Below are 14,628 nucleotides of genomic sequence, written 5' to 3' on the forward strand. Positions count from 1 at the left end.
CTGTTTGGCTTTAGACTTCAATGACAATTTTAATTGTTTTGTAATAAAAATTGTATATATTTAAGGTGTACAATGTGACGCTCTGATACAATGGCAAAAATTATTATAGTAAAGCCACTTAACACACTGACAATGTTGTTGTCCTTTGTGTGTGTGTCTGCTATCTCAGTAAATTTCAAAGTATATAATACAGTCAAATGAAACTTCTTAAAAAAGTAAACAGGACAGAGATACCAGGAGTAAGTTTATAAAGGGCACTTCAGCTCCTGACACTGGCAATTTCTCTATAAATCCACCTGAAATCCTCACTCCCTTTACAGTAAAGACCAGGATAACCTATGGAGTAATTTTATGGGTATTTCTCAGCACAAAAGCACTAAAAACATCAAACCAGGTCATACTAAAACTGCTATAATGCTTACTAAAGAAAAAAAGGAAATCTATTATGAAAAACATGAATGGCAACCAACAAATTCTTTCCAAAGTTACTAAAAACAATGAAAATTTTCAAGGTTTATACAAACATCTATTATCTTTACTACTGTTATGAATAATCACAACTATATAACACAATGAGTGTGTCTATATGTGGCATGGATTCCATTTATATTTTAGTAAACATAATTATAATGAATATGAATACATGCAATGTTTGAAAAAAATAAGCCTTCCCTTTCTCAAATACATTCTTTCCTTCTAGATTTAATTTTACAGATCCAACTACAGAAGCTTTCTAGTAAATACAACTTTCTGTAATAAAGGTTTTCATGAACAACAAAATTTCCATTAATACCACTATGTGATTTCGGCATGAAAACATTGAAAATCAACGTCATATCTCTGATGCTTATAGACTTCTTTATAAATTTACTGAATAGTATCGAAAAGCCTGTGAATAAATATTATCAAAAGCTGTCCTGACCTTATCTCAATACAAATCTCTTCATTATGTTTTCCTAACGTTTTCTTAAACAATATCAACTGGATGCAAAGAGCAAACTTCCGTAGCATAGTGTAAATGAGCATAATCATTAAAAGAAAATGCTCTTCTTGGGTACAATGTGTCTTACTTTTTCACTGAAGTATACTTGATGTGCAATGTTATGTGTTACATGTGTACAACAGTGACTCATGATTTTCACTAGTTATAAAATTTGTAATTGACAGAGAACTTCTCCAACATGCTTCTGGTACTTCACGAGAGGTACACACTTTGGTCCCGAGTGACACTTACCTTGCGGTAAATCATGTGGCACATGGCTACTCTCAGCCTCATCCCCGCACACTGGACGTGGTAGAAATACAAGTGGTGCAGAATGGCCAAGACAAGCGTGCAGGCACTCAGCACCCCGGCATAGCCATGGGCTTCGTACAAAGCAGCAGAATCAGAGGGATCGTAGTTTTCAAAATAACCAATAATTTTCCCCAAAATTATGGGCTGAACTACTCTGGTACTTTCCTAAAAACAAATTTTAAAAAATCTTCATTAGACATACAAGCCAAATCAGGTTTTCTTTTAGGCTTTGGTTTGTTGGGTTTTCTTTTTTTCAGTCGACAGAGCAAAGACTTTATTCAGCCCTCAAACCTTAAATCATAAAATCTAGTTGGAAGATTGAAGCTAATTGGATTCGTAAGTGCTAAGTTGCTTCAGTCATGTCCGACTCTTTGCAACCCCATGTACTGTAGCCCGCCGGGCTCCTCTGTGCATGGGATTCTCCAGGCCATGGGTTGCTATGCCCTTTTCCAGGGGATTTTCCCGACCCAGGGATCGAACCCAGGTCTCTTAGGTCTCCTGCATTGGCAGGCGGGTTCTTCACCACTAGAACCGCCTGGGAAGCCCCAAACCAGGTTTTCTTAACACACGCTTTACTTTTATTATTACTTGTCAAAAAGGCGTCTTGACAAAATGCAACATTCCTAGTTAACCTAAAGAAAAAATCCACAGATCCACTATCTTCTGTAAGACAAGCAGACAACAGTTTTAACCTAAGCAAAAATGTGATAAATAAAATAAAGCCTTAGTACACTGTGGTTAGTACATTGTGGATGCTCAATAAATATTATAACCAGTGCCTTAGAACACATTTGGCAAAATACCAAGTGACTCTTGGCTTCAGATGAGCATAAGAAAGGTAAGAAATTTGTTTCCATGTGGATAAGCCCTTTTGGCAGCCTGCTCCTGGTCCCCTGTATTCTCAGTGTCCCAACCCAACAGAAATTTAAGGTCATTCACATACGGGAGGACCATTCTTGCCACCTCTGTCAGCTTTAGGAGCCTTTATGGAGGAGAAGCTGAAGACGACGGCACAGGAGTAAGACAGGGAGATCGTCAGCCTTCCCACAAATACATCAAAAACTCATCAAGAGGGACTACCCTGGTGGTCCAGTGGCTAAGACCACATGTTCCCAATGCAGGGGGCTCAGGATCGATCCCTGGTCAAAGAAAAAGATCCCACATGTAACAACTAAGAGTTTGAACAACTAAAGATCCTATATACCACAACTGAGACCTGCTGCAGAAGCCAAATAAATAAATATTAAAAAACAACAACTCATCAAGAGCCTTTATGAACTGAGACATTGGAACAAACACAGATCCCCTCTTTCCAACCCTGAACTCTACACAAACAGGGATCAAGAGAATGGAGCCCAGCTTCTGCTGGAGTTTCTTGAAGAAAGCAGGCTTGGGAGGTTCCCAGGATCCCAGCCCCAGGGTACACTGTATCACTGTCTCTCCACCCCAGAAGCTGGGATATTCCTTGGAGCCAAAAATTAAATACAGCAGACACCAAGCTAAAAAAATGATGTCGTCCATGGTTCATCTGCCAAACACTACAGGTACTGGTTTAGAATACATATTACCAATCTTCTTTTCCCCAAGGCAAAAACTACAATTCTAAACCAATGAGTTGGGAAGCATTAGGACTTATATCTTAAGTATGGCATAGGGAAAACAATTTTCTTTCCCAAAGCTATCGTCAAAAAAACTGCAAAACTTGCCCACTCTGCCAAACGGACACTCCACCCCACAACCTACTTCTGCCCCCTTGTTGTCCCTTGAAGGTCCCCTTCTCTCTCACCAAGGAAATCCAAACACTCAAGAAATCCAAGTCACCAAAAGTAAAGACCTTGGCCCTCGACATCATTTCCTCCAGAATTCTCAAAGGACAAAATGCCAAAAGTTTGGAAATCTTTCCAGAATTCAGTTTTTCCTTTTAAGCAATCCCTCCTTAATAATACAGACAGGGTAAATAATTGATGGGTTTGCTTTTGATAACTCTCTCTGTCTGTCCAAAGCCGAAGAAGCCACATGCAGGAGGAAGGGAAGGAGGATCAAAAACTTCAATCAGCAAACAAAACTAACACATATTTTCTGCTCAGTCAACTAATTCCTGATCAGATTATTCACAGAAAGCTGTCTCCGTTTTTCAAAGGAATGCAACACGGAAGCCCAACACTCATGTCTTGCTCTGCACACACAAACCCACACATTCACTGACTGCCTTGCCTTTCACAAGGTCATGGAAGGTTTCTTCTAGTAGGGAAAAGAAGGTGAATGCTGTTTAGCTGAATATTTATGAGTAAGATGATCATATGAGAATAAGATTTCCCAAGAATACAAAGGCTCGTTATATTTCCAGCAAGCCCCATGATTCATCCCAAGGGGCATGAAGAGCTTATTTAAAAAGCCCCTCACATCGTATATTGCAAAACACACTGTTTATAGTTTACTGAGATAGAAGTCTGAAGAAGGCTTACACAGAGAAGCAAGAATGTCAAACTGTACACAAAGGCAGTCCCAGCCCAGGTATGACCCAGAGCAGTCCACAGCTGCAGCCTACAAACCTGGAGCTCTGCACCAGAAGCCCAGTGGTAACGGCCGCCATCCCATACTTTCCTAAAACTTATGATTATCTCTGGAATCACTGTCGTCTGTGACTCAGCTCTCCACTTGAGCCTAACATTGAAAACCCACCAAAGAGAATACCAACAGAAGTAAAAAATTCAGCAAAACTGAGTTTTTGTAAAATAAGGATCACTACTGCCTTAGCACCTTGATTTTTTTCACTGAGGCCACCACTTGAATAACTCAGTTGATCAAACAGTCTCACTAAGGAGTATATCTGGTCCATGACCCAAAGTGTCCACACTTCTGTCTGTTCTTGACCCTAACCCTCAACTGAGTGAGAAATAAAACAACTGAGAAAACATTCAGTATCAAAGTTGCAAGTAGCCAAATGAAAACTTTCCAGATAAACAGGAACAAGGTCAAAATTACTCCTATAATCCCTTCATATTTCACAACTGCAAAGCCAAAAAGGGTTTTTACAAGATCCCAATATAATACACAACACCCCATGGTTCAAGGTTCGAGTCTCTGAAACAGATATTGCTTGGTGGAGTCCTTGGTATTCAGCCTCTGGAGAACACCTCCCATGTGACCCTATCGCTTGTTTTTAGGGGAACTTCTTACACAGCTTGATACTAGAAATTCCCCAGTGGGTAGTTCCTCATCTATGATTCCACATGCGCTGCTTTAAACATTTCTTACCCAACTGTTATCTCTGATTCATGAGGGGAAAAAAAAAAAAAACCACACAGGAACTAGAAACCATTGAACAGAGAAGGAAATAAGCAGGTGAACTTATGGGAAAATGAACAAGCAGCTAATCTTCAGAAACTGGAGAAGAGATGACAATGTTAGACTTGAGAAAGATCCAGAGCTAAGAGGGAAAGCAGTGAATCCGGGGAAATTGTTCCGGTCTATCAGTTTTCTCTCCTCTGTTACACAGTGGACTTCATCCTGGGTACATCACTCAAGAGGAGATGAGAGCATTGAGGCCTGTAGCCCAGCCCCTAGAAACTGGTTTGAGTGACTGAGTCGCTCAGTCGTGTCTGCCCCTTTTCGGCCCCATGGACTATAGAGTCCATGGAATTCCTCAGGCCAGAACACTGGAGTGGGATAGCCATTCCCTTCTCCAAGGGATTTTCCCAACTTAAGGATCAAACCCAGGTCTCCCTCACTGCAGGCAGATTCTTTACCAGCTGAGTTACAAGGGAAACCCAAGAATACTGGTAGCCAATCCCTTCTCCAGCAGATCTTCCCAACCCAGGACTCAAACTGGGGTCTCCTGCATTGCAGGCTGATTCTTTACCAACTGAGCTTTCAGGGAAGCCCCCCAAAACTCACAAAAAAAATTAGGGATGGAGACTTAAGTCCTCCCTCCCTGGAAGATTCTGGATGCAGAAACTAACCTCAAGTAAGCATCTGCGATCCTCCAGTCCTACACTGTCAAGCCAGCTGAGCCTGGGGGGATGACAGACCTGTTGTGAATGATTTACAAGGACCACAAAGGGTTTTAATTAGAATTCCATGAGATCTATCATACTTCCAAGAAAAACCCATATGAACCCAAGTCCTGACATTCCAGCTAAAGGGTGGGGCGCAGAAGGGGGGCTCATGAGAGGTTAATAGGCAACCCAGAGTAAACAAAGCAAGAAAGATAGAGTTGGATTCATTATGCAAATCCATTCTCCACTGACAAAAAGCTTTTGTGTTTCAGGGCCAACATTCTCTTTCAGGTACAGAGCAGAAGAAGCCCTTACCAATGGAGATTTCCTTCCTGTGTCTACTTCTCAAAAAACAGGCAGCTCAAAATTGTCTTTACTCCAAAAACGTAGATTCTAGGGTAATGGATTCTGCTACCTTGTTCTAGTCTTCTATTTTTGAAATGTTCCTTAAAATCTTCAGGGAAAAAGAAAACCCCACACTGCAGGAAGCAGCAAAAAGAGGAGTACAAAGCTGTTGTCAGAAAAAAGTCTTGGCTCTGTGATCTGGTGGTTCAATCGGTAAAGAATCCGCCTACCATGCAGGAGACCTGGGCTCAATCCCCTGGAGAAGGAAATGGCAACCCCTCCAGTCTTGCCTGGGAAATCCCATGGACAGAGGAGCCTAGAGGGCTACAGTCCATGTGGTTGCAAGAGTACAACTCGGCTTAGCAACTAAACCTGTGACTCTTCAGTGGAGGCTGTGGAAGGAGAGGAAGTCTCAGGACAGAACACAGAGAATACTGGTCTAGGAATTAAAACACTGTCCTTCAAAAACCAGGTTGGCCACCTGCGGGTCACATGGCCCCAGGCCCCTCTTGGGCCCTCCTGCACCCCCAGGTCCTCATCAATGGAAATACCTGCCTTGCCTCCCTTGGGGGAATCCTGGGACAACTAAATAAGTTACAACAGCTCAGAGTGCTCTGAAACTAGCATCAAAACAAATATAAGCTATGATCACTTTACTGTACAAAACTTCCAGGAAGAGACCTATTGTATTCTTAACAGCAGAGGCTGGTTTCACAAAGAGCTTGGACAACTCGTCACTGCTCAGAGGTGATCATAGCAGAACGAGAACTCTTGAGAAAAAGGCATTCATAAAAGCTCACTCTTATGGACAGTAATGAAAAAATCAGTTCTAGCCAGATTTTTGAAATCTGATCCATTATAAATGCAGTCTTGTAAAAATGAGTTACCTACTTCCTGACTTCAAACAGAAAACAGATTGAGGGGATGCGTGGAATAGGTGATGGAAATTAAATGGTACAATCTTACAGGTGTAAAATAAAAAAGGCAAGAGAATGTAATGTACAGCATAGAAACTACAGTCAATAATATTGGAATAGCTCTGTATGGTGATAGAGGGTAACTAGACTTAATAGGGTGAACATTCTGTAACGTACAGAAATGTTTAATCACCATTAAACATGAAACTAATATATACATGAAACTAATATATTGTAGTCTACCGTTCTGAAATTGAAAAAAATTTAATTGTTATAATAAAAATTAACATAGGCTTTTAAAAATGAAAACGATTGAAAAGCATTCCCCTCATTTGTGCCTCAAGGTCATCACTGTGGATATTACTAACACCTAATGGCTAGTGCTATGCTCTTAAGAGGGGCTTCCCTGATAGCTCAGTTGGTAAAGAATCGGCATGCAATGCATGGATAATTCCATGGACTGTATAGTTATAGTCCATGGGGTCGCAGAGTCAGACACGACTGTGCGACTTTCACGATGCTCTTAAGAACCTGCAGGGCGCACACAGCAGGTCTGCTCTGCAGGTTCCTGTCTCGCTTTGCTCAAGGCCCCCTCCCTCCTCTCTCTTGCTGTGTGGTCCTCAGGGGTTACTGCAGGCCCACAGTTTCTTTGCCACCAGCAGCCACTCCTCAGACTCCTGGGTGCAGCAGAAGTGAGGGACACATGGAAGGAGGGTACGGAAATAAATGCAAACATCACTCAGCTCTTTGGGAACCAACTCTGAGTTGAGGCACAAAGCCCACTGTGGGACACACAGGATTCTGTTTACTTCCTGCCCATCAGCTGAGCTCCAACGTGAAAACGTACACAAATATGTGCGTGTTCCTACAGCTTCCACCTAACACAGAGGCAACCAGCAAAAATGGCCTTGAACAAAGACCAAGTGACAGGACAAGGCCAGGCCATTTCTAAGATTCCCAGAAAGAGAAACCCTGGCCACTCCTCCCCTCTCAGGGGAAGGGACTGCATGAACTGACTATGGCTCTCTGAGGTCACCCCACTTACACACCAACAGTGGAGACTTCACCTCTCAGAGCGAAGCCCTGATGACCTGGGAAGACGGTCTCTGCGTTTCTGGTCCAGGCAGAGGTTTCAGGCTCCTCCTTTCCACCCTGAGGGCCCTGGGCATGCCTGTCCTCCCCACCCGCGGTCCCCAAGAAGGTACACACAGAGGCCAGGCGTGCTGGGATCTCATTGGCTATTCTGTTCTGTTCTAATTAGCATCAGCCTGCAAGAGCTCCTCGAACCCTTAAAGTCACTCCTAATACTTATAGGAGAGAAATTTTCATGGTTTTGAAATCCTAACCCTAAATGCCTCGCCCTGGACTGGCATCACCCTGCCTCTTCCCACTGGTGCTGCTGCCGGTAGTTCAAGGGAAGGCCCTGCCTGTGTTGTGGCTGATCAGAGCACACTGCGTGGGAATCATGGATGATCCATGCAGCATTCTGTGCACCAGATGAACCAAAAGAGAACTGCAGGTCACACAGAAAACATGTTTGCATTTTAGAGAATCCTGGGCTGAGTTTAGATCTTCCAGTATCTAACAAAGACCAGCAAGCAGCATAGATAGATCAAACAATGGAAAGCTGATTCATAAAATCAATTATTTAATATTCATTGCACTTTTCTCAGTAGCTTTAATCACTTAAAACCCAAGAGTACCTGAAAATGAGTTCTAAAATCAGATCCTTACTAGCTTCGTCGTAAGAAATGTTTTCTAATTTCTCCAAAATAGCAGTGTGTCAAAAGGCAAGTCAAGGAAAAGAGGAGTGTTTGTGCTGGATTTCAAACTTTTTTTGACTGCCAGCAACAACAACAACAAAAATTCAAGGTTTACTTCAATGGCCCTGAAGTCCCTGAATTCGAATGCATCAGAACTAAGAGTTCTACCAGTTCTACCAGTGTCCTTAGGACACAGATTTGGAGTTAGCACTGTATGCCAGTCTACTAGGAATATAGGAACAGCCACCAAGGGAATATAGGCCACTCTCTAGTTTTATGCTTTAAACCACCAAGGTCGCAACACAGCAAGATCAAGAAACCTCCCTCCTGGGGGAAAGCCCAGTTTCACTTGATTAATCTGCTACCCTCCCAGGGATTGGCTGGTTCCCACCCTAAGACCTCGGGCCTAGGACACACCCTCCATGTGGGAAAGTGTATTCAGACACGAGAACAGGAGAACTGCTCCACACTCCGGTAACTGACGTGGGGTTCTCACTCTCACTGAACAGATGCATTCCCAGATTCACCAGGATGTCAGCTTTCAGCAAGCAACTTGGCACATGTACTAAAAAATCAATATAGAAGATTCCACCTCTGTGCAGATTATCAATGTCCTAACATAGCCACTATCCATGACCTACTGCCTTTCCCCTGGTCCAACTCAAGGAGCCGATCTGGAATGGTTTCATAACAGCGTGGATGGATGTTTAGAACTTAAATCATCAGAATAGGCACAAGCTCATTCACTTGTAGCAAAGGCCAACCCACCTTTGGTCATCAAGAATTACACCTCCCAGGACCACCCAGTCACCTGGGAGCTGACAGATTCTCTGTCTCTCCAGTTGTGTGGGGTGGACTTTACCTATCCAACTGCCCACTGCCTGCAGTGTCCTTCAGTACAACACACCCTTTAAACAAGAGCCATGCCGCCCACCTGCCACCTGGCCCGTCACCTCACCCCAACACGATGGACTGAGGACAACTCACACCTTCTCCACCTAAAACGCTTCCACCCCTCCTGCCCTCACACACTCACAGGCCGCCCATGTCCCTAAGGCAGTGCCAAGGGACCACGGAGAGCACGAGCCACTCAGGGGGGTCTGCAGCAGACCCCCAACAGGCTCAGCCAGAACAGGGGGCTGACGGCCCTGTGTCCCCAGGTGAACTGTCTCACTGGGGGATCTTGACCCAGGATCTTCAGGGTCACAGAAGTCACTGACCTAATGGCTTTCTACTCTGGTTTGCCCTGCACATCCCTTCCACCACCCTCTGCCAATGCCAGGGTACCAGAATCCCCCTTCAACCAGCAGACCAGCCCCACAGTCACGGACAGAAAAGAGCATGGAGGAGCATGGACGGTGCACAGAATTCATGGTGAAGCTGGAGCTCCTCCCCACAGTCGGGATCTGACCTGGGTGACCGGGCCCATGGGGAGGGGGCACCCTCCTGGGGAAGAGGGTGCTCTTGGAAGCTCTGGCAGCTCCTGCCCAGATACAGGTCCCTGGGTTCTGTTCCACAGGAAGAGGAGAGGTGACAATCCCTTCTTAGGAAACCATTTATCGGTTGTGACCTGGGCAAGTTAACAATCATTTGCTGAGTGCCTGTAAAATGTCTTCTAGGCTCAAGGCTTCCCAAGTGGCTCAGCGGTAAAGAATCTGCCTGTAATGCAAGAGATGTGGGTTCGACTCCTGGGTCACGAAGATCCCCAGAGAAGGAAATGGCAACTCACTCTAGTACTCTTGCCTGGAGAATTCCATGGACATAGACGCCTGGCGGGCTACTAGGCCAAAGTTTCCCAAGGAGTCAGACATGACTCTGCAACTGAGTGCACACCCATGCATTCTGGGCTCAGATCCAAGTTTACTTCCTCAAAACCACAGGGTACACATTCTTTGAGGCTGTAGATCTTCTTTTGATCAAGGACCACTCTTAGCATTCATACTGAACACCAAGAACACTCTAACATGGCATAAAATTCTCCTTCTCAGTGTCATCCTTCCATAACACTGTTTTAATCACTTAAAAGGAAAATAATAATCCCCGGAGGTCCAGTAGTTTAAGCATCTGTCCAGTAGTTTAAGCATCTGTCTATTCTAAAGATATATCAAGCACTGAGCTACATCACAGATAAGGTTTCATAAACACATTGTATCCTCTGACCTCTCTCCCCACAGGTATCATTCATCTCAGTACTGAACTACATACCCTGAAAAGCAATGCACTGTATGTAAAAGCTTTTACCTCAATTAATGTAAAAATTCCCAAAACTACATAGGATTTCCAGTAACACTTTATGATTGCTTTTGTTAAAGAAGGCTCCCGTGCATCTTTCTCAGCTTTCAAAACCTCTTGATCCCAGTACCTGCGATGAGAAACAAACAAAATAAAGAACAGGTGTCCACCATAGGGAAAATAGGGGAGGGGCAGAGTGGAAGATAAGCCTTTACCACAGGGCGCTCTGTGGCTGCCCCACGGATGCGGGCAAGTTGCTCACAGGGCTCCTGAAAGATGAGCGGCACAGACTGAAGCACCAGAAAAACACACCTTGAGGGGAGAGGCCCAGTCTTGGGAAACAAGTTCCTGCTAAGTTCTCAGCACCATGAGCAGCTCAAGAGGGCAGAACCCCTCCCCTCCAGGGACCCCACCTCCAGGGACAGAGATCGGCCTGCAGGGTCATGACAGCAGGCTCCCTCATCGTCCACAAACGCACACGGGTCAGCCCTCCAACATGGGCGAAGCTCAGGGTCAGCCTGAGGGGGTGAGTGTGCAGTGTCAGGAGAGGAGGCTCAGAAGAACCCAGAGGAAGGCAAAGAGCCCCCACCCCACACACCTTCAGCCACACGTGGAAATTCTCACTGCCCCTCCCCTGCTCCCTGCTGCCTGTGCTCACCCTTGCAGCTCTTCTCCAAGGTGCTGGGAGCGATCTTCTGGAAGCACTGAGTACATGTCATCTTCTTCTAATCTCCGTTTGTGACCAATTTTAAACAAGGGGTTTAGCCACCTGTGAAAAATTAAGAGAAACAGAGAATGATATATATCCAAACTACACATCTTTGTCTAATCAGAATCCTACTCTGACAGGCTTTGTCGTTTGTTTCTAAAAAGACGTCTACAGAAATAGGTTCCCAGGTGGCTCAGAATCCACCTGCAATGAGGAAGACTCAGGTTTGATTCCTAGGTCGGGAAGATCCCCTGGAGAAGGGAATCCTGACAGAATACCCACTCCAGTATTCTTGCCTGGAGAATTCCATGGACAGGAGTCTGATGGGCCACAGTCCATGAGCGGGGGGGGAGGGGGGGAAAATCGGTCACAAAAAGTCAGATGCAACTGAAAGACTAACATTTTCACCTTCAGTTTTAAATATATAGAAATATGGGGAAAAACACAGACACATATATACAATACAAAGTCCCTAACTCTACACGGTGAGAGACCCTGGAAGCAATGACACACTGCTACCAAAAATCATTCAAGGCCCCAGATCTTGGTGTTTTGGTTTTTTAACATACATTATTACAATTTGTTCTTTTCTGATACGAACTTCTAAGGACAACTCTCAGCAACTTTCAAATATGTGTCACATTATTAGCAATAATAGTCACCATGTTGAATGTCTCCATGACTTATTTACACCTGAAGTTTGTGCCTCTTGGCCCCCCTCACCCAGACCTTTGCTTTTCAATATTCTTTCTAAGAGGAGCCAGGGTTCCCTGAAGCAATGGCTGATTCCAATGTTGCTGCAATAGGTACTGTGAGTCGCTCAGTCATGTCTGACTCTTTGTGAGCCCATAGACTATAGTTCACCAGGCTCCTCTGTCCATGGGATTCTCCAGGGAGAATACTGGGGTGGGTTGCCATTCCCTTCTCCAGGGAATCTTCCCAACCCAGGGATCAAACCTGAGTCACTTGCATTGGCAGGTGGATTCTTTACCACTGAGCCGCCATGGAAGTACTAAAATATTAGCAGCTGACAATATGTATTAGCAGCTGACAATTAGCTGTTTTTGATCCTAATGCAAGCGCCTGACATTATGCTTTAGAGACAACCACTTTGGAGACTTCAACAGGAATAAACACAGGCCACCTACACAACTAGATAAGGAGCCAGGCCACCCCACTCCTGAAGTTCCCTTTTTCAGAAAGCTCTGATTGACCTGCTAACAGACCATCTTATTTCTGGTTACAGACTGCTTATTTCTCCATTCCTGTACTTTAATTCTCACTCATGTCTTTAATTACCAGCAGATAGTGACTGGAATCCCCAGGTACCCAGCCATTGACCCCAACAAGGCAGAAGCACAGGTCCAGGTTCACTCATGATCCATCTCGCTCTCTCCCTAGGACCTTGCTGTGGCCCTAGGTACGCCATGTACCCTTCCAGGACATGCGCATAATAAACTTTGCCATTTCAAAGTTCCCTGATGGTCATAATCAAGAACCACAAGGACAAGTCCAGCCACAGCATGGGCTCCAGTGGGGAAAGTGTCTGTGGGGGCTGCTTGAACAAGAATGGGCCCAGGTGTGCAGAGCCCCAGGCATTCCCAGCAACAGCATCACTATTGATAGGCTGAGACCAACAGGCATCGAAAATGTAAGATAAGCCAGGGACAACTTGCCTCATAAAATAAACAGCTCAAGGAATCCTAAGGATGTGTCCAAAGGACAAAGAAGCCAGCTTGAGGTACTCTTGCTAGCCAAATCTGGGATGCTGGGATATTAGGTAAGTGTCAATGAGTGATAACCCATTAAATAATGAAAAAAATCCATGAAAAAAATCTTTACTGCTTCATAAGAGAAGGGAAAGCCTGCATTCTAGAACAGAAACAAATATAGAGGGAACAATAGAGTCAGAAAATGGTCAATGGAAGTTAAAACTAGTGTTAAAGTTTAATGTGAATCATGATATTTACATAGTCTCAAATTATCCCCCTACAAATTACTTATTATTGATGGAAAAAAACAGTAACTGTACAAAAGACTAAAAAACCTTATTCAAACCAATTATGTATCATTTAAATGATAATGATTAATATGCAAAGACAGCCAAAGATGACTATCATCTACTGCTTTTGACAGGGTAATGAAATTTCCAAAGCCAGATGATAATCACCCATGAAAGCAGAGACCACATTTCTCTTATTTATTTCGCTATTCCAAGAATAATACAGGTGAAGCGATGCTCAAGAATTCTTTTTGAATAAATGAAATGTCTTTGAATTATCAAAGAAGCCATAAGAAAGACTGAGCTTCAGGTGTTGCTCACCCTGGCCCCCTGGCATTTCTAATGAACCCCAGTCCAGGATTCCAGTCCCAGCAGTGGTCCTGAAGACCCCAGGTCTCAACTATGGCCTCACTCTACTTCATCCGCTCCGGTTAGCTTCTCCATAACCCTTAATATCTCTAGGTCTCAATATCCTTCCAAAACAAAGGTATAGTTCTGTGAGCATCACCACTACACAAGTTTGAAACATGCTTGGCCCTTTAACCTACAGTCATTCCCTACATGGAGAAGGTGATGGCATCCCAACTCCAGTACTCCTGCCTGGAAAATCCCATGGGTGGAGAAGCCTGGTAGGCTGCAGTCCAGTCACGACTGAGCGACTTCAGTTTTACTTTTCACTTTCATGCATTGGAGAAGGAAATGGCATCCCACTCCAGTGTTCTTGCCTGGACAATCCCAGGGACGGGGGAGCCTGGTGGGCTGCTGTCTATGGGGTCGCACAGAGTTGGATATGACTAAAGCGACTTAGCAGCTACAGAAAATGCTCAGGGAATTAGCACTGGGACGTAACCCTGAAAGGCCCTCTTTAAAACTCTGCTTGCCAGGGGTAAGTGTCTCAACATCACTAACCGTCAGGGAAATGCAAATGAAAATTACAATGAGATGCGACCTCACATATATTAGGATGGCTATTGGAAGGAAAGGAGGGAAAGGTGGGAGGAGAGTGGAATATTATAATGGTTGGGAAGGATGTGGAGAAACTGGAACCCTTGCACGTTGCTGGTGGGAGTGTAAAATAGTGTGGTCACAAAGGACAAATACTGCAGGATTCCACTGACAGGAAGAACTTAAATTCAGGGAGAAACCAAGAGGCCCGATGGTTGCCAAGGGCAGGATGGGAGTGGGTAGTTATTGTTTAATTACACAAGGATGTAGGATGAAGAGAGTTCTGGAAACTGCAAAACAATGTGAATGTATTTCACACTACTGAACCGTATGCTTTAAAATGGTCAAGATGGCAAAATTTTATGTTGCATGCATTTATCACAAGTTTGTTTAACGTAGTGATACTGTATCACATTCTGGTTG

The 14,628-nt window shown here is 44.2% G+C and overlaps 1 protein-coding gene across 2 annotated transcripts in view; it reads right to left on the reverse strand.

Moving 5' to 3' along the window:
• The window catches only part of LOC138446662 (ATP-binding cassette sub-family C member 4), a 188,176-nt gene that overhangs the window by 141,928 nt on the left and 31,620 nt on the right, over nucleotides 1–14,628 (reverse strand). The window contains exons 2-4 of one of the 2 annotated variants that reach the window (XM_069601880.1): nucleotides 11,208–11,318; nucleotides 10,559–10,679; nucleotides 1,235–1,459 (exon numbers count right to left, since the gene is read on the reverse strand). In XM_069601880.1, coding sequence (XP_069457981.1) covers nucleotides 1,235–1,459; nucleotides 10,559–10,679; nucleotides 11,208–11,318 — 457 coding nt within the window. The remainder of the gene's footprint in view (nucleotides 1–1,234; nucleotides 1,460–10,558; nucleotides 10,680–11,207; nucleotides 11,319–14,628) is intronic. The other variant, XM_069601881.1, reaches the window with a different exon arrangement.

Source organism: Ovis canadensis, chromosome 10 (assembly GCF_042477335.2).
Source record: "Ovis canadensis isolate MfBH-ARS-UI-01 breed Bighorn chromosome 10, ARS-UI_OviCan_v2, whole genome shotgun sequence".
Taxonomy (NCBI): domain Eukaryota; kingdom Metazoa; phylum Chordata; class Mammalia; order Artiodactyla; family Bovidae; genus Ovis; species Ovis canadensis.